At 49.8% G+C, this 27083-nt stretch overlaps 1 protein-coding gene across 3 annotated transcripts in view; it reads right to left on the minus strand.

Annotated features, from left to right (window-relative positions):
• The window catches only part of RGS9 (regulator of G protein signaling 9), a 96870-nt gene that overhangs the window by 11073 nt on the left and 58714 nt on the right, over positions 1 to 27083 (minus strand). For 2 of the 3 annotated variants that reach the window (XM_040452183.1, XM_040452184.1), the window contains exons 9-16: positions 23904 to 23966; positions 15110 to 15139; positions 14313 to 14374; positions 12239 to 12352; positions 9829 to 9944; positions 5977 to 6064; positions 3593 to 3731; positions 1026 to 1111 (exon numbers count right to left, since the gene is read on the minus strand). In XM_040452183.1, coding sequence (XP_040308117.1) covers positions 1026 to 1111; positions 3593 to 3731; positions 5977 to 6064; positions 9829 to 9944; positions 12239 to 12352; positions 14313 to 14374; positions 15110 to 15139; positions 23904 to 23966 — 698 coding nt within the window. Of the gene's footprint in view, positions 1 to 1025; positions 1112 to 3592; positions 3732 to 5976; positions 6065 to 9828; positions 9945 to 12238; positions 12353 to 14312; positions 14375 to 15109; positions 15140 to 23894; positions 23967 to 27083 lie in introns of all 3 variants that reach the window. The other variant, XM_040452182.1, reaches the window with a different exon arrangement.

A 27083-nucleotide genomic window follows, 5' to 3' on the forward strand; every position in this document is an offset into this window, starting at 1 on the left:
CCCCCCCCCCCCCCCCCCCCCCCCCCCCCCCCCCGCCCGGGGGAGGGATGAACAGACCACGTGCAGTCACTGAGAAAACCCCCACCAAAGTCCCACAACTTTGTTCATGCTGTCATTTGGTTACTCTTTTGAGTCTTCAGTCCCTCCCTATAGAGTGTTCGTTTACCCCTCCAGAACTGCCCAGTTACTGCCCTTCAGAACACTGCATCCTTTGCCCAAGGGTTCTGCCAGTTGAGATGATCCACATCTCCAAGGAGGAAGTGAGCAGGAACTAGTTAACGGGGGACTTGCTGACAGGCAGTCCCTGGAGTCAACAAGAACACTTAGAATGTCACTGTCGTTTTTCTGCATCAGTCCACCATTCTTCTTGAGGCATAGTCTGCTGTGCTCTCTAAGGTCTTAGGACATTCCAAGGATACAAGGATGTAGCCAATTTAATTCCCACAAATCAGTTTCAAGGTGAAGAAGTAGAGCAACTTTTTAAAAAAATTTAAAATTTAAAATGTTTTAATGTTTATGTCTTTTTGAGAGGGAGACAGAACACGAGCAGGGGAGGGGCAGAGAGCAAGGGAGACACAGAATCCGAAGCAGGCTCCAGGCTCTGGGCCGTCAGCACAGAGCCCGACTCGGGGCTCGAACCCACGAACCGTGAGACCATGACCCGAGCCGAAATCGGACGCTTAGCCGACTGAGCCACCCAGGCGCCCCAAGAAGGGTAGCAAATTAAAAAACCAATGAGATGCTTCCATTTGCCATAGGGTAATTATCGGTCCGATAATCAGAACTTTTCCAAAGCAGCGTAAGGGAAACAAAACTTAGTGGCAGTGATTACTAAGGAAATCTTGCCGGGGTTAATTCAGGGCATTATGAAGCCAATGAGGCAATCATACCCCTACGAAATCCTTCCCAGTTCCCAGTATTTTCATCAAGCAAGTATCTCAATCATGACCATTTGGCTGAAAAAGACCCTCACTTCTCTGTAAACAAAACAGCAGGCAACCAGCAAGTACAGTCCATCCACTTGCCTTCTCTTGGTGGCTTCCTGAGGTTCAATAGCTTTGGCCAGCATTTCCTTATAGATTGGAGACTTTAAATAGCGAGCATAAGAATCCTAGGGGGAACAAGAGAAAACCAGTGACTACGAGAGGGGAGGTGTCAAATCAAACACATACACTTGCTGTTTTCAGGTCCTCCCTGGGCAGTCAGATGGCAAAGTTAAGAGAACCTGTACCCTTGCAGGAAAGGCATTCAGGTGTGCGGCGAAAGCAACTGTGGTCAAGTACGGCCCCTGGACCCGCAGAGTCAATTTCACTTGGCAACTTGCTACGAATGCACATCTTCGGGCCCTCTCCCCAGTCCCACTAAGTCAGAAATGCCCAGGATGGGACAATTGGAGTCTTAAGAAGCGGCCCGTTGATTCTGCTACACTTTGGTTTAGAGAACTGTCTATAACCCCCCCCCCACTAAAATCCACCCGGGGGGGCTTCAGCCAAGTAAGCATGAGAGGACACTTGTATCCCACCTCTCCCGCCCAGTATCTGCCTCCAAGGAAAATGAACAGCCCTGAGCATGGAGTCCACCTTGATGCCCATGAACATCCCTTTCTGCCCTGAACTTAGATATAAAAGCGAGAGAAAACAAAACAAAACAGGGGGGGCACCTGGGTGGCTCCGTCAGTTAAGCATCCGACTCGATTTCAGCTCAGGTCATGAGCTCACAATTCATGAGTTTGAGACCCACATCGGGCTCCGCAATGACAATGCGGAGCCTGCTTGGGATTCTCTCTCCTCTCCCTCTCCCTCTCTCTCTCTCTCTCTCTTTCTTTCTCTGCCCCTCTCACACATGCTCTCTCTCAAAATAAGTGAATAAAAAGAAAAAGAAAAACCAAGACTCAGATTCCTCTTTTGCGGGTATTTCCAGGTTCAGAGAACTCGCTACACAAATGCTCGTTACGTGCAGGTTCAACTCAAAACTCTCGTTCTAACAAATACGGGACAAAGCCCACAGCAACGATGTAGGGACCAAGGGTTTTTTAAATTTATCAAAACAGTTCCATTCTAAAAACCAAGCAGTAGCAGTGAAAGTTACAAGAACCAGGACAGAGGTTGGGAGTGGGGACTATGGATTGGTGGGTCATGTTGACTTTATTGTCATAGGACACAGCCTCTCGTGACACACAATCTACTAAGCGTATACACTGTCCTTAAGTTACCCACGGTTCTGTTTTTTTTCTGGCTACTATCTGGCTTTCCTGGGTATCTCTGTAAAAGGCTGTATAAAAAATCACATTAAAAAAAATTTTTTTAATGTTTATTTATTTTTGAGAGACAGAGACCAAGTGTGAGTGGGGGAGGGTCACAGAGAGAGGGAGACACAGAACCTGAAGCAGGCTCCAGGCTCTGAGCTGTCAGCACAGAGCCCAACACGGGGCTCAAAGTCATGAACCGCGAGATCATGACCTGAGCCAAAGTCGGACACTCAACCGACGGAGCCACCCAGGCACCCTCCTTTTTTTCATTAAAAAAGCACATTTTTAAGAATCAAAATGTGGGGTGCCTGGGTGGCTCAGTCGGTTAAGCGTCTGACTCTTGATTTTGGCTCAGGTCATGATCCCAGGGTTGTGGGATCGAAACCCGACTTGGGCTCTGAGCTGACAGTGCAGAGCTTGCTTGGGATTCTCTCTCTCTCTCTCTCTGCCCTTCTCCCTCTCTCTCTCAAAATAAATAAATAAACATTTTTAAAAACATAACCCAGGGGCGCCTGGGTGGCTCAGTCGGTTGAGCAGCCGACTTCGGCCCAGGTCACGATCTCGCGGTTCGTGAGTTCGAGCCCCGCGTCGGGCTCTGTGCTGACCGCTCGGAGCCAGGACCCTGTTTCGGATTCTGTGTCTCCCTCTCTCTCTGCCCCTCCCCTGTGCATGCTCTGTCTCTCCCTGTCTCAAAAATAAATAAAACGTTAAAAAAAAAAAAAAACAGAACCCAGAAAGCTACCTGAATTCGCACAGGGTTTTACCAGAATCACACTACATTTGTCTCTTTTGGGTACTAACCTCCCCCTCCTCCAGCAAATGAGGTATTTGCTTAGGGCCAGGGCTACCTTAACTGCCACCATTCTCGAGAAGAGACTAAGAGCTCAGCCTCTGGATGCAGGCAGACACAGCTGGACTCTCAACTCTACCTCCGGGAGACCCTGGACAAACCACTGGACCCTGGAGAAGCAAGTCCTGTCCCATGGGTTGTCCTTGGTACAAAGTTCCATGCTCTGCATCGTGACCACACCTCCCAAGCCGCTCGGCAAAGAACAGCTGTTACAGCAACGCTTTCATCACCAGCGTCATGACTGCCTCTACGGCCACCACAGAGCGACAGCCCCTAAGGACACACACAGCACCTGTAAGTGGTCCTTCCCAGCCACCAAGACTGGGGGCTCGGCAAGGTTCCAGACCAGCGGACAGGTGCAAGTTGACCATCCTGCATCTCAACACCAGCAAAGGAAGCCACCCGGCATCTCCCTTTGTTCCCGTATTTCCCTGGTGCCTGGGAAGGGAAGGGCTCCCTGGCCCCGACGCGCCATCAGCACCGGCCCCACCTACCTTCTTCATGAGCATGTAGATGTGGGTTTGCGCGGCATCCAGCACGTAGCGGTGAGGGTGCCTCAGCCCCTTGACCGTGATGTCCATGGTTTTGCCATCTATGTTTATCCATCGCCTCGCCCCGGGGGCCAAGAATAGCCTGGAGCAGGGAGGGAAATGTTAGCGAGTAGCTACCCCAAGTCCGTGAATGAAAGTTCACAGCCGCTTGGGAGGGAGGGACTGACAGGACTCAGGTCACCGGGAATGAAAGCGGTCCTTTTTTTTTAGGAGACAGGAAAGAGCCCTGAACAGGTTGTCACGTGACATTGCTCAGCCGCAAGAAAACAGTCACGCCCGTCTTCAGAAGGGGAATATTTAACTTTAGCGTCCCCCACCCCTAAGAGAGAAAACAAAATGTTGGTGGGCAACACCAGGCGTTAGAATAAAGAATCCAATTCCCAACGTAATGCCTTCTGCCTCATTCACCAGGATTTGGGGCCCACCCGGAACCTCCAAACAGGTGTCCCAGGGCCCCTGCTCTCCTTTGGCCCAGCCTAGATGTATTTAGAAAAAAAAATTTTTTTTCAAGTAATCTCTATCCCCAACGTGAGGCTCAAACCCACTGCCCCGAGATCAAGAGTCGTCTGCTCCACTGACGGAGCCAGCCAGGCGCTCTAGATGCATTTAGAAATGAATCTCAAATGCTGGGTCGGGAAGCAACCTATAGTCCCAGCGCCCAGAGGGTGGATGACGAGGGCATCCTTGCTAATGGTCCCAGAGAGAACCCAAACCCAGCCACATGGCTCCCCACTGTTCCCCCTTCTGAGTTGTTTCAGGGTTAGAGATGCATGAATGTTTTGCCACACTATGCAGCTGTACGTTAAAATTTGGAGATTTAGGGGCGCCTGGGTGGCTCAGTCAGTTAAGTGTCCAACTTCAGCTCAGGTCATCATCTCGCGGTTCATGAGTTCGAGCCCCACCTCGGGCTCTGTGCTGACAGCTTGAAGCCTGGAGCCTGGTTCAGATTCTGTGTCTCCCCCTCTCTGACCCTCCCCTACTCACGCTCTCTCTCTCTCTCTCTCTCTCTCTCCAAAACAAATAAACATTAAAAAAAATTTAATTTGGGGATTCAGACTAACATTACATACCCAGGGACCCTGGAGAGAAAGGAAGCTGCTATAAAGGTGAAGACAGCTAGTTTTCTTACAGTGGATTTTTGGAGTTAGGGTGGGGGGGGGGGCGGGCAGTCAGGTGCCACTGTTCCCGGGAAGGGTGTCACAGGACCTTCCCGGAACCACAATCCCTCCGTCACCCCTGTCTCTCTCGGTGCACAGTCCTTGCGTGGGAGGAGGTGGACACGTTGTTGAGAAAGTGCAGAAGCCTTCAAGCGTGAGGCCCGAGACCTCCAGCCCTTGCCTTCAGTGTTATTGGTCCCTTTCCCAAAGTTGCAGTGGTCCACTCTAAGTCCGCTGGAGGGACACCAGAGGTTGAGATGGACGAGTGCACAGAGGGGAGGGGCCACCTGGCCTGCTGCCCCAAGCTCAGCGCCACAGTCCGCTGGCTGCCGGGGACTGGTCCCAGCCCAGCACGGCAGCAGGGCTTTGACAACCATGGCTACGCATGTGAGTACGACCCGAACGTGCTGGGCACTCAGAGCCCAAGACTGGTGTCCCCTACGTCCAGTGCTCGGGGGAGGGAGGGTGCAGATCTCAACCGCTCGGCACCCGGCAGCACCGGCTGTCTGTCTGTCTGTCTCTCTCTCTCTCTCTACCGGGCCATGAGAGGGAGGCCTGGCCCTCTGAGGCCCTCTGAACTGGAACCCCTGCTTCCTGGGTAACACAGAGGGTGGCTTAGGGGAAAGACAGGGCTGGAGCAGAACAGACTCACTGCTAGAACGAGCAAGTGGGGCCTACAGCCATTAGGTGCAAGATTAGAGATGTACGCACATTTGTACGCCCAAGCGGGGTGCACGGTCCCAGAGGCTTGGGGGATCTCCCTCTCTTCGTGGTCCTGACTTCTGCAAGATGACTGGGGAGAGGAAGTTTTCCCACACCACCTGGTCTCTCTCCTCTCAAACACGCACGCGCGCACACCCCTCTCGAGACATCTAAGGGGGGGGGTTGGTCAAAGACAAAGCACTTTGCACTATAACTCGGGGCAGCCTGCTTTAACTCCTGAGCACATCCCCCTTGGTGCAGGGCGGTGACATCATGCGCCTTCCCAGACTTTCATCCGAGGGAGCCCCAAGCCTTAGCGAGGAGATAGCTATCCATAGCACGGCAGGTGCAGTGACTAAGGCCCACACCAGGAATGCGGTCCCTCCCATTCGATCTCAACCTCAAACGCAAGGGGTGGCCAGCAGAGGCCCCTCGGGCAGCTCTCCCAACAATCTGGCTGGTCCTCACTTGTAAATCTCCTCCGCTTTCTCCTTGACCTTGGACTGATCTCCGTACTTCAGATCTTCACAGGCTTCCCAGAATCCCAGATTCTCCCCTGCACGAAGAGGAGGGGTCCACGCAGATGAAAGCCAAGCAGGAACGAAGGCGGGCGAAGAAAAGAAGAAAGAAAGGAGACGGGTCAGCTGGGGTGGATTCGGTCCCCAGCCCAGTGAACACCTTCCTTCCCTCTGCAGAACAAACCAGGGCACCCTGTGAGGCTAGACAAAGATAGGACTGTCCCAGGCTTGCCTGTCTGGAATTTAGCTGTAACAAACATTGCTCGAGCAAGTCGGCATCTGATTAGGCTTGTGAACATCTACTGCTACACGACAGGCTTTCTCCATAAAGGTCCCCGTTTGCTTTGCTCATGTTCAGTGACTGCACGTGACTTCTGCCTCCTTGGCGTGTATAGGCGCGCCCCGCCCCCCTTTGATAGCCCCTCCAGCCAAAGGTGCTTCCAGAGAGGCTACAACAGGCAGCGAAGCTGATTGACTCACTCTCAGGGAAGGCCTGGCCAGCGGGGGACATAACAGAGAGTCGCCCGAGCCAGACAGACTCCAGAAGGAAAAGCCAGTCTCCTCCCGAGCCTTCCCTTCCTTTCAACGTAAAACTCTCTAATCCGTCTCCACGGCACCCACAAGGAAGGTGAATACTCTGGCGCCATTGTGCCAGGTGGTCATTTTTGCCTGAGAAAATAAAGATGATCACACCAGGGGGACAGCAAGTGCCTGTGTGTGTGCACGCGCGCGCACGTGCTTGTAAATCACAGCACACCGTGGTGTGGGGAAATAGACAAGAACTCCCCCTCGTCTCCTTTCATAGCATTTTCTGGAAAGCTCCCAGGTGCTTTGGAATGGAAAAAGCTGCACAATCCTAAGCTAGTTGACATCTGTCCCATAACCCTATACAGGTCCCTCCTCTTCGGCATGAACTTCAGGATGTTCTGAGGACTGAGATCACAGGCACGAATAAACAGGCCAGCGATGCTTTTAAGGGACAGCCGTCGGTTTCACATCGGGTGCAACGCAGACCACCTCACCCAGGGCACAAGATAGCTGATTGCTTTAGGTTAAATGAGCAGTTATTCACAACAGCCAAAGGTGCGAAACAAAATTGTCCACCAGCAGGTGAATGGATACCCAGAACGTGGTCTATACCTACAATGGGATATGATTCCGTCTTCAGCCTCTTTTGCTTAACGTTTATTGAGTTTTGAGAGAGAGTGTGTGAATGGGAGATGGACGGAGAGAGAGGGAAACAGAGGAGCTGAAGCGAGCTCTGCACTGAAAGCAGCGAGCCCCACGTGGGGCTCAGACCCACCAACCTGAGATCATGACCTGAGCTGAAGTCAGATGCTCAGCTGACTGAGCCACCCAGGTGCCTGATTCAGCCTTCACAAGGAATAAAATTCTAACATGGGCTACAACAGGGATGCACCTTGAAATAAGCCAGTTCAAATGGACAAAAGAAAAACCATATGATTCTACTTATACGAGGTACCTAAAACAGTCACATTCACAGAGACAGACAGGAAAATGGAGGTCACTGGGAGCTGGGGGAAGGGAGACTGGGGAGTTAGTGTTTAACGGGGACAGAGTTTCCGTTGGGGAAGGTAAAAAAGTTCCGGAGTCGGATGGTGGAGACGGTGGAACGGCAGCGTTGGAGATACTGAACCAAACTGTACCTGTAAAGATGGTTAAAATGATACATTTCATGTCATGAATATTTTACGGCCATAAAACACTAAACGAGCACACGAAAATGTGTACATGAATGTGCAGAGCAGCATTATTCGCGATAGCCAGAAAGTCTTAACCACCCCAAGGGCCACCAAATGATGAGTGGATAGACAAAATGCAGTACATCCACACCGTGGAGTATTATTTGGTCATGAAAAGAACTGGACCACTGCCCAACGCCATAGCAGAGATGAACCCTGAAAACGCTTTGCTGCGTGAAAGACAAAAAGCCACACAGTGTATAATTCCATTTATAGGAAATGTCCAGAACAGGCAGACCCATGAAGATAGAAAATAAATGAGTGGTCACCTAGGACTGGGGGAGGGGGGGCGGGGGTGGAGGAGAAAGTAATGGGGGGCAGAGGAGGAGAGAGGAATAGGGCTCGACTTTTAACGAGTAAGGGGTTTGTTTTGGAGGTGGCGAAAACGTTCTATAATTCTATAGTGTTGATGGTTGTGCGACTTTGTGAATGTACTAAAAATCACTGCTTTGTACACTTCGAAAGGATTATGGCATGTGAATTACATGGTCTGTGTATTTATGGTATGTGAAGTCTATCTCAATTTTTTTTTAATTTTAATTAAATAAGAAAACCAATGATTCATCTTCCCTGTTTATATCTGAAGCCTTGGGAATCTCATGAGGAATCACCAAAGTTTGTGTTGTTTTTTTTTTTACATTTCTTTAGTTTGCGGGGTGGGGGGGTAGAGAGAGACCTACGGGGGTCGAACCCACGAGCTGTGAGAGTGATATCATGACCTGATCTGAAATCAGGAGGGATGCTTCACTGACTAAGCCACCCCATCAGAATTAACAGGGAAGTCTTTTCAACGTGATCTCGCTGTCACTAAGTAATGGACGGGATCAGCCCGGGGGGTGTGGTTTGTCGTTTTGCCACTAGATGGCAGCCTATCCTCTTATTCTCCGGTTGCTCCAGGGGCCCCAGCTAAAGGCACTTGCCTTTCCCATCATCTGTTCTGGGTTTTACCGTTATCATGGCAATTAGGCTTGATTAGAGAGGATTGCCAAGGATCCACATTATAATGTGATGCGCTGCATCAGGCGGTCAAAGAGGCTAATGGCCTGTCCCCTGGGATTAGTTCAGGAGCAACCCCCTGGACAAATGGGTCCTGGGAGCCAGCAGCTGAGAAGCGAGGTTCAAATGGGATGCTTTGCAGGGCTGGGGGGATTCAGTAAGCAGATGACGAATCCCATAAAAGCACACATCTCAGCCAAAGCTGGTGAAGCCAATTGAATGTTTGGCCTGATGAAACCGGTTTTAATCTGGCCTTTCGTTTTCCCAGGTGTTTCTCGGGGCAGTGTGTTTGAAAAAGTCACCAGTGCCTCCCTACTACCATGCGGGGACACCCAGAGTGTGTGTCTCTGAGACACCAGGAGTAGAAAACGGGGCCCCGCCCGTCCCACTAAAATCGGCACACTCCCAAGGCCCTGAAGGAAGTAGGGCAGGAGCTGAGATGGTTCTAGAGCTCAGCCATGTATTAGAATCACCTGGGGAGTTTTCAGACCTGCGGAGAACCCACCCCAAACCAAAACCAAAACAAAACAAAACAAAACAAAACAAAAGGAACCTCTGGAGAAGGCATCCGGGCAGATGTGTTTTTAAAATCTCCCCAGTTGAACCGAATGCACAGCCTGGGCAGAGAAGCACTGAGCTGAAGGAAAGCAGGCTGCAGGACAAAAAGAGAAAGCTTGTTTTTCCGCTTCCCTCCTGGCCAGGGCTTGGCGAGGGACTCTTGGACTCTGACCGTAGAATCAGGGTGAGGAAGTGAGAGAGCGGCCGGAGGGGACCGGGCCCTTGCACATGCGAGTAATGCTAAGGCGGACGGATTTCATTAGCAGATTCAACACCCCTCATCCCTACCCCCCACTATGGAGCCCCTTGGAAGGGATGGAAAGGACACGTCCAAGAAGAGCCTGTTGAAGAGCGCGCGGGCGCAGAGCTGTGAAGACACCTACCGAGAAAGCCTCGAAAGCTTTGCCAGACAGTTCTAACAGGTGTGTTGCTGCAAGTAAAAAATTGTAAAACAAAAAATGTGTGAAAGAAATCAAAAGACCCACCACTGAATTCTTTCTTGAGAAAGTACTGGAAGCTCTGTCGGCCCTTGGGGTCTCGGATCAGTTCACTGAAGTTGAAAGCCCATCGCTCCACCCGCATCTTGGTTGGGATTTCCACCCTGCAAAGATGATGATCTGTAAACGCACCAGACACAATGCAAGACAGGGGCCGTGCCAGGGGGTGGCCCGGCTGGGGGAGAGGGGCTTTAGCACCCCCCTAAGTTCACGAGTCCCTCCGCCCAGGGCTCAACCCGATCCTCCCCCCTCAATCCCTGCACGAACGTACAAGTGATCCCTCGCTAGGAAAATGCAGCCTCGGACAAGTCCCCTGGGGCTTTTATGGAGAGCGGGTGGCCCAGAGGCGAGAAGGACGCCCACATTCAACAGCCTTACAGTCCGGCAAAGGAACACGGATGCGCCCTCCAAGGCTTGTGGAGACTGGCCAGCAGAGGGCCGGTCAGGCTGCCACACCAGACCAGAGAGGAAGGATTTCCAGAGCAGCACTGGTGACGCGGGCTGTGGTCACTGCCACCCCTCCCCACGCCCCTTCACCACCGGCATCTGGTGGGAGGGAGTCTGTGGTTCCTCCTTTACCTGCCCTCAGGCCCCGAGCCCCAGGTAGACCCTGTGGTCACCGATGGGCCCTGTCCCAAAGCATCCTCCAACATGCAAGTCCCACGCCCCCTCCGTGTTTGGAAGGGTCTCCCAGCTCCCAGGTGGGACATCTGAGCGCAGCTGGCTGAGGCCTAACATTCCAGAAAATCAGGAAAAGGGTTGGCTTTTCTTCCCATTCCTTATGAAATTCTCCAGAACCCGGCACAGCCCCTTGGAAACAAAGGCTTCCAAGTCCACGACCCCGGCCCAAGAGTTCGCATTTCTAACCAGCTCCCCGCTCGTGTTGCAGCTGCGGGTCTCGGGACCACACTGGGAGCCACACTGCTCTAGACCAGTATCACGAATCCCGGCTGTTCATGAAAACGAGTGGGAGCTTTTCAAAACCACCGGTGAGGATACGAGGGTAGCCCCGGCCAATTAAGAGGCTGCGGGGGGGTAAGGGCTGGACATTGGGCTTTGTTTACCTTTTGGTTGTCAAGCCTCCCAAGGTGATTTTAATACGGCTTTCTGATCTAGACCATTCAGAACAAGGCTTCCTGTTTTCAACGGGCACCATTGACGGGCGGAGGCTCCGGAAAACCACCCTACAAACTAGAGCCCCCAGAGTAGGAGGGAAGCCTCTGCGGAAGGTGGTTCTAGAGTCTTCGGGTCTGTGGTTGATATTGGTAAACAAGTCACCCCGAACTCCAGATGAGTGCCCCCCTTAACCCATCAGGCCCCCACAGCAGGGCCAGGAGGAGGAGGTGGAAGGATTTCCCAGCTATGTCTGCTTCCCTGGCTGGATCTGTGCTCCCTGAATGTTCCTCGTGCCTTACGTGGCAATGGCCTCGGTGGTGACCTAAACTGTGGTACGCACCTGATGCTGTCTTCCCCACCTGCCTCATCCACTCCTACAGCCCCTTCCTTCCTCCCCTCTTCCTCTACCTCTCCCTCTGACGTGACCGTTACACCTTCTCTTCTTCCTTCATTGGCCGATGCTCTCCTGCATTTCTGCCTTTGTCCCTCTGGCAAACAACAGGCTCACATAGGCACAATCAGCAGTGCAAATGCTCAAAACTCACAAACAGAGCCACGGAGTGAGTGGTACGATTGCCAAGGCAGGTGCAGGGCCCCGCCCTCCAGGAACTTGTTCTCTAATTAGCCGTGGAAAAGGCAAAGCCGTAGAGATGGTCGTTTTCTTTTCAAAAACAGTATCTTGTTAATATAGAGTTACCATTTGACCCGGCCATTCTACTCCTAGGTACATACCCAAGAGAAATGAAAACATACGTCCACACAAAACCCTGTATGTGCATGTTCACAGCAGCAGTACTCATAATAGCTGAAAGACCAAAATAACCCAATGTCCATCAACCGATGAATGGATAACAAAGTGTGTGTCTTTCCAGTGAAGATCATCCCTGGATGGATGATATTCATCCATAAATAAGGATGTATTATACACTATACAATACAGATAAAACCTGAAAGCATTATGCTCAGTAGAAAAAAAAGCTAATCACGCGAAAAGAGACCACATGTTATATGATTCCATTCACACGAAATGTCCAAAGTGGGCAACTGCGCTGAGACAGAAGATACTTTTGTGGTTGCCTAGGGCGGGAGGGGCAGGGGGGGAAGGGTTCTTATTTGGGTGATGAAAATGTTTTAAAATTAACTGTGGTGATGGTTGCACGACTCTAGGAATATCGTAGAAACCACCGAACCGCACGCTTTAATTGGGTGAATTGTATGGCATGTGAATTGTAACTCGAAAACCTATTTAAAAAAAAAAACCACCAATGTATCAAATACATACAATTTGGCATTCAAGTCCCAGAACTGGGTGTCATCTGTTATCCAAGGATTGCTAGGGAGGCAGCCTGACATGATGGCATCATTGGACAGAAATTGCTCGCTGTATTTGACGATCCTGAAAAGCAAACGGAAAAGGATTTCCTAGAAGTTCAACACCCAAGAGACAAAATCAATACTCAGGTTGATTGACCAGCCTGCCCTCCTTCCTCTTTATCGATTTAGTTACATACTTATTACTGTCTTCTTAGAAAAACGCTCTAATAGCCCTCGGGAACGGCAGGTATTCGACGGGATCTGGTCCCGGCTCTACTTGGGAGATGAAACACTGTCTCCCCATCCAATCCCTTTGCAGTCTCTCTCCTGTACCTATTTCATTAAAATAAAGGCTCTTTATCTTTTATCGTGCGTTTTCAAAATTCAAAGCCGACGCCGTGTGCCCGTATTCGAACCAGGGTCTCGGCACCTGCTTGGAAGCATGAGGCAGCCATGGTCTCTCTGAGATTCTGCTGCCACGTCAGGTTCTATCCTTTATCAGGATAATGCATTCATCCTCCAAAACCTGTGGGCTCACTGAGGTGTGAAGCCCAATTTTGCAAATGTGAGCAAGAACTAATTCCTTCTATGTGAGTTAGACCTTCTTAGCCAGCACATTTCCCGGTGTTCGGGCAGTCTGGAAAAGCCTGCTGTGCCTCTACCCCTTAGGCGGGGAATCGTATCCACGGTGTACATGAGACACCTGCCGTGAAGTCTGCCCCCAGCCACGAGATTTTGATAGAACGGAATCCATGCCCTAGAGATACACCCGAGCATGAGGTGTAGAGTTCTGTGCAGAACTCGAGCCCCTTGCTTTCATTTCTCCCCAGACCCTCCTATTTCTCAGCAAGACCCCTACAGTGGAGCCACTCAAGGGAAGAACAAAGAAAACTACGTCACAGGTCCAAACACAAATGATGTCATACAACGGTAACGAGGCACTAAAACAAATAAAAATTAGAAAGTGGGGGTAAAAATATCCAACAGCCTTCGAGTCTCCTTCAATGTTCTTTCTGCTTGGTTTCATTAGATCGGGTCTCCGGAACATCGGAGGAGATGGTTTTTACTTTGTCACGAAACAGGGATGATCATTATAACCCAAGGTGAATGTCCACTGAGTATAGGGGTCCACTCCCATCTGTGACGGAGCTGCAGTCAGAAGTCATTGGAAAATGTGGGTGAGGTCAGGGCACATTTTATCAGGCAGGTGGTATGTTTGCAAACTAGGGATTGGGGAAGGGGTAAAAAAAGATATTTGAAGATTTTTCGAAGAGACTAACCCCTAACAGTACTGGAAGAAAGGCACTGGACAAAACACAACGCCTTCCATCTTGAATAGTACCATTACTGAAATCTTACACGGCCAAAATAAATGATTAGTCACACTGTGCCCCCACCCCCCAGAAGTAAGCCAAGTCCATTTTCATGTGTGCAGGAAAATCTTAGAGTTAGCAAGGTGGGCCTATAATGAATTCCACATCTTAAAAGGACAAGTGCTTACATTTGGGGGGCACTAAACCCCTTTGTGTCTCCCAAATAATATCCTATGAGGGACTGGATCAAGGTACCCTGAATGTTCAATAAATAAAATGTAAATTTCCAATTTATCATCACTGGATTTTAAATCAAAGATTAACAATGGACATTTGATAGTGCGTTGAATCAGTAAACATAACTCAAATATCTGTAATAAGTTCGAGTGAATAATGATAGGAACACAGGCCACTGAGGAGCCCCAAGGAACAGTTCATGAACTTTCAACTCTTCCCTCCTTCTCAATCCTCACTTTAGTGGATCCCAAGAAAGACGAGACTTGTATAAAAACGCCCATTCCTGATCTTGGCTAACCCAAGATGAGACCTGGACACTTACACAGACTGAGGAACCAGGAACTTAATCCTCAAGGGACTGGTTTTGTCCCTCAGAGTTCCTTAGGCTCTTATGTCAACTCATGACTGCTCAAGTTTGCCTGAAAGTGGAAAGTTCTCCTCTTGCCCACCTCTTGTTCAAACCTCAGCAAGACCAACTAATTAGGGACATACCCTCCAAGGGACACCGAAGACTTCACCGTGGACCTCATTAAGGCCTGTTGGTAATACATGATCTGAAAAAGACACAGTGGTTAGAAGATGTCCAACTTCCCCACCTTGAGTGTCACTAACACTGGCACTTCCATGTGGCCTCCAGAACCAGGAGCCATTTATCTGTCACAGCCCCCGATTCCATCCCCTCAAGCCACCCACCTTGGTACTAACAGGACACAGGCTCACAGTAGACAGGTGACCCCAAGCTCCAAACTAGGGGCCTCTGCAGCCCATCATGTATCAGTCCGGGAAAAGGCACCAATTGAAAAAGCAAAAAGTTCTAAGGAACATTAAATCGAGACATGGGGACAGATGCTTGGCTTTTCCCTCAGGTGCTCCTGGCTGGCAGAGCAGGTCTAACCTCAACAGCCAACGCTTCCCAGGGCTCTGTCTTGTGCCCTGGTCATGAAATTTGCCAAAATGGGTAGTGTGCCTGTTCAGATTCTGAATGTCCCCCTAACTGTAGGAGCAGGGGCCGGGGTGGGGAGGCAGACACTGTGGCATTCACTCCCACGTCCCTCAGATCTGTGCCTTCTGAGGGTGTCTCATATCCCAAGCGTCATCAGCACCAATCCATGTAGATCTTACAAAAGAATCTTTGTCATTCTGTGCTGCCCATTACTTTGGAGACAACTGTTTGAACATTACACGCGGTTTTTCATTTCATTACTGAAGGCAGAACATAAAGCCAAAGTACACACAATTTGTGAGAGGATTTAAAAACCAAACTTCCCCGGGACTGGGAAACTAATTACCTCTTTTCTGACAGCAGTGATTGTTTGTTTCTGTAAAACAAAGAGGCAAAAACCATTAAACAGCTGCCAGTAAGTCATTATAGTTCAAACGCCCATTTGAAAGATAAAAATCCTTGCCCATGAGAAAATTGTTTCACCTCTCCTTCCTTAAAAGATAGAATTTCCCCATCACTGACACCTCCACCCTATTCTATACAACCACTGGAGAATTCATTCAACTAAGGCTTTGGTGAGGGAACAGGTATGATTTACTACCATAACTTTCTTTTTTAAGTTTATTTATTTTGAGGTGGGGTGGGGGGACAGAGAGAGAGAGGGAGAGGGAGAGTCCCAAGCAGGCTCCACGCTATCGGCACAAAAGCCCAACATGGGGCTCGAACCCACAAACTCTGAGATCATGACCTGAGCTAAAGGCAAGAGCCAGACACCCAACCGACTGAGCCATGCAGGTGCTCGATATACTACTATAACTTTGCACTGTTCTCCCAAAAGCCAAGATGAATTCAAGACTAAGTTCAGGGATTCGACCCAATCTACCATAGTGCCTACAGGGCCATCTTAAATAGAATGCGACGCAAAGACGGTGAAGCAAGTATGCGGCTTGAATGTTTATTTCTTTTCTCACAGGAGACTGCTCTGAATGAATGGTGACCTCCATTCCTCAGGTATTCATAACAACTTGACCGATACAAATTGGAAAAGAAACAAGCCACATGGCCAAACATAAAGTACGTAACAAAAAAACCTGAGACCAGCATCCAAGGAAGGTGAGTCCCAGAGTTGAGCTGTAATGTGGAAGATCATGTCGGGCCCCATCCTCTCATTGAAGCTGCCAAAGCAAGCTCATGCCTGGGGTGAGCAGGGCATCCTCTCTCTGGATTTTTTGAGATGGAGCAGAGAAAGCCTGGCTCCCAAAAGGGACTCCGTGTATAGAGTCTTAGAAGCTCCTGGAAACTGTTACCATTCAGATCTGTCTCCTACTGAAATGCTCTACAATCTGACATGCTTCCTTAGTATCACTTTTCTGCTCGGTGCAACCCCTGGGAGCTGGGCACAGTTGATGATTCCAGTCTCAGTTTTTTGAGATTTGGTTGTGTCCAGGGGCTGCTTGGTGCTGACACCCATACTTTAAATTGATCATCTTAATTTCTTGCTGCTATCATCCAAGCAACTTAACACAACCAGATCTTCACTGGAAACAGAATCAGAAGTCCAAGGAGGACACTATTTCCACTAGCCAGTTAGCAAAATAAGTACTGGCCCATGAGCCCATTGACAAGGAATGAAGGAAGGTCTAATCTGGAATGTCACATCCTTGTCTCTCCTTTCTAATCCATGCTGGGTTCCATTCTGCTTCATTAGATTGCTTTCATGTCATGAGTTTTCCCAGGACATCCTTTTTCCTGGGTGGAGGAGTAGGGAGAGTTATCTCAGAAAATTAAAGGTAGGTCTCTCCGTTTTGGACTCACATGCACCCTGACTTCTTCCTTCATAGCACTTACCACAACTGTAATTAAATATTTATTTGTGTGATTCTATTTCACATATGTATCACCCGCCAGGCATCATTAAGAGCAGGGGGACCATGTCTGCCTCTAACATAATTTCTGGTGCAGGTAGATGTTCACAAAAACATCAGACACGGATGCCTGGGTGGTTCAGTCTGTTGAACATCCAACTCTTGATCTTGGCTCAGGTCATGATCTCAGGGTTTGTGAGAATGAGCCCCGAGTTGGACTCTGCTGACGGCACAGGGCCTGCTTGGGATTCTCTCTCCCTCCCTCTCTCTCTCTCTGTCCCTCCCCTGAGTGAGTCTTTCTCTCTCTCCAAATAAATAAACTTTAAAAACAAACAATCAGAAAAATGATGGCTTCCAGTTCTTGGTGGCCCAGAAAAATGGAGATGTATTCTAAGCTTAAATTAGAATACAGTATTTTTCCACCTAACATGTTTGAGACACTCCCCAAATGGTCCCTATTTTGGTAACCACACCTATTATCTGTTCCCATTGTCTCCTAACAGGAGGCATTGTTTTAGAAGACTCTCATTTCAGGTAGAAAAGGACCCTGGGGTCAGAGTGGCTTGGCATCCAAACATGATACAATCAGAATCTCTTGTTAGAAGTGTGCTAAAGTAGACTAAGAATAACAGCTACTGGTCTACCAACGCCCTGTGTTCAAAGCGGAAGCTGGCTGTTTGCATAATAGCAACCAAGTGGCAATTCATGCAAGGCAATTTACATCTTCCTGATCCCTCACAAAGTTTAAGGGAGGCAGGTTCCATCATTCTGAGTTTCAGCTGAGGAAACCGAGGCTATGAGATGCTATAGGACAACTTTCTCAATATCTCCTGGTCGGTAATTGGTTGAGCCGGGATTCAAACCTAGATCTTCCCTTTGCAAAGCTGAGGAGTGATCTTGGAGAACCAGAAAATAGCCTACTCTCTTCACCAGTTCCTTCTTTGCCTTCAAGCGGCAGGTGCTACACAACGGAATGACTCTGGCCGGCCATTTAAGTTAAAACCAAACAAAAAGAGAGCTTTAGCCCCCATCACAAGATGAAACAGAAAGACAGGAAACACTCTTTAATCAAAAGTAATGACAGTAAAACCAACTCCCAGCTACAAGATAAATAAACTCTGGGGAGCTAACACACAGCACGGGGACTATAATTAACAATACTGTAGTCTATACTTCTACTATGCCAAAGAGAGTAGATCCTAAATGTTATCACCACACACTCAAAAAAACCATACTTATGTGAAGGCACGGAGGTATTAAGTAACCTCATGGGGGTCACAGTTTTGCAATTCATACCTATTTCTAAGCATCGCATCGTACACCTTAAATTCATATATGTTATATGCCCACGAAAGCTCAAGGGGAGAAAACCACTAATGACGGTAAGGATCGCGATCATACGAGGCCTGTGTTCAACAGCCAGCGTCATAAACGCCCTCCTGCAAAGTGCCCCAGGCCCAAGGTCAAACTCCCTGCAAGCACGGGTCTCCTGAGCACACAGCAACAAAAACTCAATGAGCCGGATTCTCAGTCCGCCTGACATTCTCCGTTCTCCCGGCTCCCCGAGGAGCCGTCCCTGCAAGTCAATCCTTTTCACACACACTCTCAATCCACTTTATTTGGCTTTAATTACCCCATTAGGGCTCCTGCCTCGGTGGTTCAGTCTGCTGTTTGTTTTCTGCTTTCCAGGACCACCAGCCACCCTCTGGGAATAGCACAAAACCTGGGGCTTCTCCACCTCTACCTTGGGTTTCCCACATGGATTTTACTGGTTATTTCTAGCTTTAAAAATAGCTTTCCGGGGGCGCCTGGGTGGCAGTCGGTTAAGCATCTGACTTCAGCTCAGGTCACGATCTGGTGGTTCATGAGATCGAGCCCCCCCCCCCCCCCCGTCGGGCTTTGCACGGACCGTGCGGAGCGTGCTTGGGATTCTCTCTCCCTTTCTCTCTCTGCCGCTGTCCCACACTCTCTCTCTCTTTCTCTCAAAATAAGTAACAGCTTCCTCTTGACGGATATAAGAGTACCTCTGTCCTGCTAAGGGTCTGTCTACATTGGGATGGTACAGGAGAGGGTTCTGAACTTTTCTAACAGACAGAGAGAGAGAGTTCGGGGAGAGGGGTAAGTCTTAGAAAATGGTATGGACTTTCAGATCAGGCCCAGGTCCAATTATAGGTTCTGTCACTTATTGGCCATATGACTTCGCATGAGTTATTTAGCACTTCAAAGCCTCTTTCCTCCCTTGTAAAAGGGGATTAAAAGGGGGGGGAGGGGATTAAATGAGATAATACACACAGGTGACTGGCATATAGGAGAGGCTCAACATCCAGGGGCTCCTGACTGAGGTTCACACACTACTGCTGACAGCAGGCATGGTATGGGGTTACCCCAATCACAAGGTAAAGGACAGGGTGCCCATCAATATCTGGGACATACTTATGCTAAAGAAGCTATCTGTTGTTTATCTGAAATTCAGATTCAGCTGAACACCCTGTATTTTTATTTGCTCATAAATATCTCATAAACTGGTCAATATCATTATTACTTAGCCAAAGGCCATTTAAAAAAAAAAACATTAAAGGGGCACAGGGGTGGCTCAGTCGGTTAAGCGTCTGACTTCAGCTCAGGTCATGATCTCTCAGTCTGTCAGTTCGAGCCCTGCTCTGGGCTCAGTGCTGACAGCTCGGAGCCTGGAGCCTGCTTCAGATTCTGTGTCTCCCTCTCTCTCTGCCTCTCCCCCACTCATGCTCTGTCTGTCTGTCTGTCTCTCTCTCAAAAATAAATAAAACATGAAAAAATGTTTTTAACATTAAAATGAAGTTATTAAAAATACACACACACACACACACACACACACACACACACACACACACACATTTCTAAGCCATTCAAAGAAAACCACTTCCTGGCAACATAAGACATATACATTTTTTTCTCCCTGTAATTCATGCACAAACCCCCTGCTTTCTCAACAGTTGGCCCTCCTGGTGGGAAGTCACTTCTTTATTCCCCATCCGAGTGACACATTTGCCTACAGGAAGATACTCTGCCTAAGGAATCTTCAAATGTTATGCATTCTTGGAATTCTAACTTGTTATTTTTCTCCTGTGGAGCTACCCAAATAGGGACACATCTATAGCCTGTTTACACAGCTCTGTGGCCGGCTTGCTGGCCTCAAAACCCGGGTTTTGGCTGCAGACAATTATCAGGCCATGCCCTGAAGAGACCCTGGGGAGGTGGAAAGGGAGGAGGAGGGGCCGGCAGGGACCCTGGGATCAGGCAGCCAGGCAGGAACACACGAAGAAACAGAGGCGAGGGTCTGGCAAGCCACAGGGTGAAACACAAGATGGGGACAACCGTGAGGAATCGGGGAACACAGACATTAAGAGCAGGGAGAGCGTCAAAAGTCAGCAACCAGGAAGTCTGGGGACTGACGCAGTTAATGCAGAGCAGACGAGACTAGAGATGGGAGGCGGCTACCGGCCCAGGAGACAAGAATCCCAGGTTGCCACCAGCCCTGCCTCAGACTTCCTGACCAGGCGCAGATTACACAATTTGCAGGGTCGGGTGCAAAATGCACACACGGGGCCCCTTGTCCAAAGAAAGCATGAAGAATTTTAAGGGCGCCTGGCCCACCGGGAGCTGTCCGCCAACATCAGCCACCAGAGCGGTCCCTTCCAGCCGGCGCCGGCCATGAGAAGAAAGTCGTTTGTCCCCAGTCGGTGGGAGCAAATGGGGGCTTTCTCTCACTGAGGGCTCCAGGCTGAGGGCTCTGAAGCGCAGAGTATTTAACCCTATGGAGCCACATTTCTGTCTTTCACCCCAAGACTGGTGTGCACGCCAGTGTGAACAGTGCTGTTCAGTGGCCTACACAAGAGAGGCCTCCCTTCCTACCGGTAGAAATAGAAGACGGCGTAAGAGTGGAAGAGGAAATTGGCTAAGTACAGCCCTCGAAAACAGGGTCTAGGGTCTAGAGGACCCATAGATTAGTCCACTCACAGCATGGCGGCAGCTACCATAATGACAGCTACCGTCTGTGCAGTGACCTCTACGTGGCAGATACCATTCTAGACACTTCACGTAAGTGATCTCACGTGATCCTCCGAGGAAGGGGCTCTTGTTACCCCCATTTTATAGGTAAGGAAACTGAGGCTCTGAGTGGCTCAAAAGCTTATCTGAGATCACATGTCCAGGGAGAGGCAGGGTTGGGATTCACCCTGATGTCAAAGCTCTCTTCAGCACGGCGCACCGGTCCTCATCACGACATGACCATCGTCACCCTGTCGGGGTCAGGGGAGGAAGGGCCAGCCCCGGGCACACCACTGTTCACGGCCTGGCTACTGCCCGGCCACCATGATGTCTCCTCACTGAAATAAAGGGAAGATGGGGGCCGAGTGTGCCACAAGGTATGGTAACCGAGAGAAGACACGCTCTCTGGGTGCAGCCCTTGGCCCACAGCCAGTTCCCCCCAGGGCTGGGCAGCCACACCAATCAGAGGCCACCAGCCTAAGGAGGTGGGGCACCCAGAGCCCTAGACACCTGCCAACCTAACAGTTTTCTTTCTTGTGCCTGATGCTGTTCATTTCTTTTGGGTTATTTGCCTCCATTTAAGGAAAACAGGTATCTTTTCTAGAATCCACTAATTCTCAGAAATGGCCTCTCTCTCTTCAAACCAGCAACGAGAGCTCTTTTCTGAAATGAGACACAAATCTGAAAGCCCGAGGACTCATGGAGACACTTCACGTTCTTGTGACCCTCTCCCCTCAGGGCAGATCAGCCCAGAAAAACAGGGGATGTTCAGTTAGATGGTGGGAAGTGTTGCCAACAGATCCAACATGGCGCCAGCCTCCATTCCCCGGGCCTCACACACGCTGAGGCTGGCTGAGCAGGAGAGGCCCCGCTCGCATGAGAATTACGGTTTTTTATTCTTCTGAATATTCCAGAGCAGCCAGAGTGCAGACAGGACAAAGAGAGCTGGTGGGAGAGAGAGAGAGAGAAAGAGAGAGAGAGAGACAAGATGAAGGAAAAACAAAGTGAAAGAGCCCCCGTTGTCAAACATGCCCATGGTGAAGACAGCCCTCAGCCTCACACACCTTCTGGCTCTCTGACTCTGAGCTGAGAGTATTGCCAGCGTCTGGCTAGAAGTGGGTGGTGAATGCCAGAAGGCAGGCTCTCCTCCTGGCCCGACCGCCCGTGAGCCGAAAGATGCTTCCTTAGCGAGGAGGGGTCTGGCCAGGCTCCTTGAAGTTACCCCCAAGGAGCACAGAGGACAGAGGACCTCAGCTCCTCTGCTGTCCTCCCAGAGCTGGGATTAAAGGCCTCCCACATCACAGACACACACACACACACACACACACACACACACACACACACAGGTGAGCCAATTCCCAACAGCCCAGGGTCAGAGAACAGTGATGCACTTTCCACCCATGCCCTCCCCTCCTCCACACCACAGAGGTTTCTAGAACTGCCAATTATCCATTTAAAAAAGAAAAAAAAGCACATCTTCCACCTCAGTTCAGTATTTTCCTTGATAATTCTGTTTCCATAGCAACCCAGCCTACTAGGCCTCAGCAATTATCTGTCGTCTGATGAGGGGAATGTGGAAAAAGCCGTGAAGGCTGACAGTGCCATATATGTGTCAAAGGAAGGGTCACTTTAAGTTGCTGACCAAGGGACCTAGCAATGCTCCAGGGGACACAGCCCTCTGGGAACTCAATGCCCCCTCTCCATGTGGACCCCATCCCTAAACTCAAACCTCTGTCTCACGCACTGGTGGTCCCCACAGCCATCTTGAGTTCCAGGTCCCTTTTTCCTCCTTTCTGGCACATTCCCCCCACCTTCCAACTCAAGACTTTAGGCACCACCAAGGCTTACAGGTGACATATGAGGCTAAAACAACCCCTTGCTGCCCAAGGACATTAGAAGGAGAGCAATGAAGCTGTCTAAGACGAGCTTAAGTGGGTTTCAGGCTCCATGGATCTCAACTGGGGCCATCTTGTCCCTCAGGGCACCCTGGACAATGTCTGAAGATACATGTGATTATCAGGACTGGGAGTCTGGCAGGGAAACGCATGGAGTTACTGGCACCCAGGGATGCTACTCAACATCCTACAACACGTAGGCAATCCCTCAAGGAATTATCTGGGCCCAAAGATAGTGCCATGCTTCATGCTCGCTCTTTCAACAGCTTATGCCCTGCATTTCTTTAAATAAAAAATGGCCAGGGCGCCTGGGTGGCTCAGTGGGTTGAGCGTCCGACTTCAGCTCAGGTCACGACCTCACAGTTTGTGGGTTCAAGCCCCGTGTTGGGCTCTGTGCTGACAGCTCAGCCTGGAGCCTACTTCGAATTCCATTTCCCTCTCTCTCTGCCCCTCCCCTGCTCATGCTCACTGTTTCTCTCTCTATCTTTCTCTCATAAATGAATGAATGAATGAATGAATGAATGAATGAATGAATGAATGAAATTTAAAGATAGATAGATAATTGTCATAGAAAAATGGCCATCCATCATAAATGGTGGCCTATCTGGGAAAAGGGTCCTTGCAACAGCATAAGAGAATCTTTGCAAAGGCCCCCACCCTACTACTGAGATGCAAAAGAAAGAGTGACATTCTAGGTCACATGGATTAAGGTTTAAATTCAAAGTTGATTCAATGGTTTTGAGCCTGGGGCCTCTAGTCTCCAGGGGGTCTGGGACCTGGCTGAACTTGTGTGCAAAATGTCTGTCTGGGCATCTTTGGGCAGAATGGGTTCATAACTTTCATCAGATTTTCTTTAATTTTTTTTAATGTTTATTTTTGAGAGAGAGAGAGAGAGAGAGAGAGAGAGAGCGAGCCAGGGAGGGGCAGAGAGAAAGGGAGGCACAGAATCTGAAGCAGGCTCCAGGCTCTGAGCTGTCAGCACAGAGCCCGACGCAGGGCTCAAACCCACGAACTGTGAGATCATGACCTGAGCTGAAGTCAGACGCTTAACCGACTGAGCCACCCAGGCACCCCACTTTCATCAGATTTTCAAAGGAACTGCCTTGTAAAAGTCTGAAGACCAACCACCTAGATCCTATTTGCACTCTACATTCTCTCATCTCCCATCATGCGAGACCCATGGCCTCCCCCCTTCCCAACACTGGTATCACAAGATATCTCTTGGTAGCCTTAAAGGGGAGATATCATTGCCCCAACAGACAAAAATAGGCAATAGACATATGGACACCTTCCCAGCCTAAGAACCTGACCTTGGCCCTGCCCAAAGTATGCAGCAGAGACCTACCTGGTTTACCTGAACTTCATTCGGATTCGTCACTCGGTCCAGGCCATAGTCCAGCACATTGTTCATTCCCGGCTGAATGGAATAAAAACAACATAAGAACCATGACTGGAAAAGCCTCTACTTTATTATGATTCACTTTGGGTCTTCACCAAGCTGCCAGTTATGAGACTGAGCTAAGAAGGGCTATGGCTTACCCCACAGGGTGCTACAAGCTACCGTAAGATGCTCTAGGTGAGCTGTTAAGCTTCATGGGTTTGTTCCACTACCACAGCATCCCCAGAACCCAACACAACAGGATGGATGGGTGGATAGGTGTATGTTTGGGGGAGGGGTGAATGGATGGATAGATTTATGGATGGATGGATGGATGGATGGATGGATGGATGGATGGATGGTTGGATGGATGAAAGGCAATATGGGTGGGTGGATGGATGGATGGATGGATGGATGGATGGATGGATGAATGGATGGTTGGCTGGATGGATGAATGAAAGGCAATATGGGTGGATGGATGGATGGATGGATGGATGGATGGATGGATGGATGGATGAATGGATGGTTGGCTGGATGGATGAATGAAAGGCAATATGGATGGATGGATGGATGGATGGATGGATGGATGGATGAAAAGACGGATGGAGAGAGGGAGGGAGGGAGGGAGGGATAAAACTCAAACTCAGTAAGAGTTCACTGGGATTTGTCCATAGGACTCTGACTCCTCTGGGAGTGCTCCTTCCCCACCCTACAGTGCAGTACTTTGAAGAGTCCAGGCTCCCGTCAGGCACATTTGGGTTCCAACCCTGGATCTGCCACTTCCTAGCTGTAAGGAAGATTTTGGAAACTATTTCTCCTCTCTACACTTGCTATCCCTCCTGAGAACTGGAGATGATCTCTCCTACCTGTCAAGTTCTTGTTGAGGATTTAGCAACATGACATGTGAAGCTCTCACCAGACAGTAGCTATTACTGAGCAAGGGCTTGGGCCCATTTTAGGATCATGTATGTAAAGGCCTGGCCCCAAACGGGCCTCAGTCTTTACCAGTTCCCTTCTCCATCAGCAGCCAACTCTCCAGCCAATCTCGCTTGGTCTCTCCCAATTCCTTGGCCAACAAGTTGGGTCTTTCACTTCCTTCTCTGTTAGTTTGGTGCAGGCAACCATCAAATTCTCCATACGTGTGCTTAACCAGGCCTTCCACACTGATGCAGACGCCAGAGCCTGCCGAACTTTGTCCCCATCAGATTCAACCCCAATGGGATTCGCCACATTTTAACGTAAGTATACAATAAGCATAAAAATTTTGCGACATAAATCATTTGCTGTTTATCTGAAATTCCAGTTGAACTGGGCATCTTCTATTTCACTTGCTAAATGTGCCAGCTTAGCTCAGTGGGCTACCACGGGGGCAGATACTGGGCACACGGACTAGGCAAGGAAGAGAAAAAAGAAAGAAGTAGAAAGTGGGTGGGGAGAGAGAGAGGGGAAGGGAGCGGCCATCGTTACTCTAATTGTCACATGTGGGCTTCCATCAACAAATATTTATCAGGCACTTCCCATGGCTGACATTGCGCTCAGCCCAGAGAGCCCCTGGCCAACGTGACACCTCAAGGCATCCCCAGATGGCATCTCAAGGCACTTCCAGTCTTGTGGGCGAGGCAGCCCCTTGGCAATTAGTCACACACCCCCACCCAGGGGACTGCCTTTCTCCCTCTGCTGGTTTGGAAGGCTCCCAGCCTCCGCTCATTCGTTCCTTTACTCGTCGGGTAGCACCAAGTGCTCGTTCTCCACGGCGGTCACCACCGCTGATGCCGTTTCTGGCGCACAAGAGGGTGCTCGACGAAGACAACCCAGAGCTGACCGCCAGCTCACAGGAAACAGGGCGAAGACATCCCTGCAGTGGGCAGGCGGCCAGCAGATAAGGAGACGCGCAGATGTGCCCAGGGCTGCGGCCACACGCGGGAAGCCCGCAGAGACAGTCCCCCTGCGGTGAGTGCCAGCGGGTGACGCCCCAAGAACACCTCTTGGGCGTCGGCCAAAGAGGCGATTTGCTAAATGCCTCACAATTCGGGTGAGGAAAGGACCCTTGCACCCCCAAAGACTGCTCCGCGAGGAGGCGACATCCCCAGAAAGGGCATTCCAGAGCAAAGCCAGGCTGGGAGCTGACGGACACTTCTTGGTGACACGCCACACGTCCCTCCCGTGCCTTGTCCTCCTCTCCCTCATCATCTCTCTTTCCCCTAACGTATCGGTTCAGACCCTTCCGGCGCATGGAACAGAAAACAACAAAATGCCACACGGTTCCATAAACAAAATAAAGCAGGGGGAAGACAGAGAGGAGGCTGCACCAGGGGACGAGTCCTGGCTGGAACATCACTTCTACGGAGAGGTGCTCCCGGGCCCTGATCTGCCTCGAGACCCCGGCCTCTTTCGCGCTGTGCTGGCGTGCTGTATGGTACACACCCATGGTGCAAAGCTGTCCTTCTTCGTCCCTCCGCCAGACCGCGAGCCCCTTGAGGGCTGTCCTGGCTTAGAATCCAAATACCCCCATTGCCTAAGGGGCACTTGGCCCAGAGAGGGCATTTCTGATCATCTGGATGAGAGTATGTGGAGTTTTCCATCGGTTTTTATGACATAACGCTCTATGTCAGACCATTTTCCCAGGTCAACAAATGGCCTTTGAAAAGGCTATTTTAGTAATTTAATGATTTAATTGCAATGGTCCTTCATATGGATATAATCTTATATTTAAAGGTTTTTTGGTTTTGGTTTTGTTTTGTTTTGTTTTGAGAGAGAGAGCAAGAGAAGGAGAGAGAGAGGGGCGCCTGGGTGGCGCAGTCGGTTAAGCGTCCGACTTCAGCCAGGTCACGATCTCGCGGTCCGGGAGTTCGAGCCCCGCGTCAGGCTCTGGGCTAATGGCTCAGAGACTGGAGCCTGTTTCCGATTCTGTGTCTCCCTCTCTCTCTGCCCCTCCCCCGTTCATGCTCTGTCTCTCTCTGTCCCATAAATAAATAAACGTTGAAAAAAAATTTAAAAAAAAAAAAAAAGAGAAGGAGAGAGAGAGAGAGAGAGAGAGAGAGAATCCTAAGCAGGCTCCAGGTTCAGTGGGGAGCCCAACACAGGGCTCGATCCTACAACTGTGAGCTCACGACCTGAGCCAAAATCAAAAGCTGGATGCTTAACTGACTGAGCCAC

Source organism: Herpailurus yagouaroundi, unplaced genomic scaffold (genome assembly GCF_014898765.1).
Source record: "Herpailurus yagouaroundi ecotype Mexico unplaced genomic scaffold, PumYag 206, whole genome shotgun sequence".
In the NCBI taxonomy this organism is placed as follows: domain Eukaryota; kingdom Metazoa; phylum Chordata; class Mammalia; order Carnivora; family Felidae; genus Herpailurus; species Herpailurus yagouaroundi.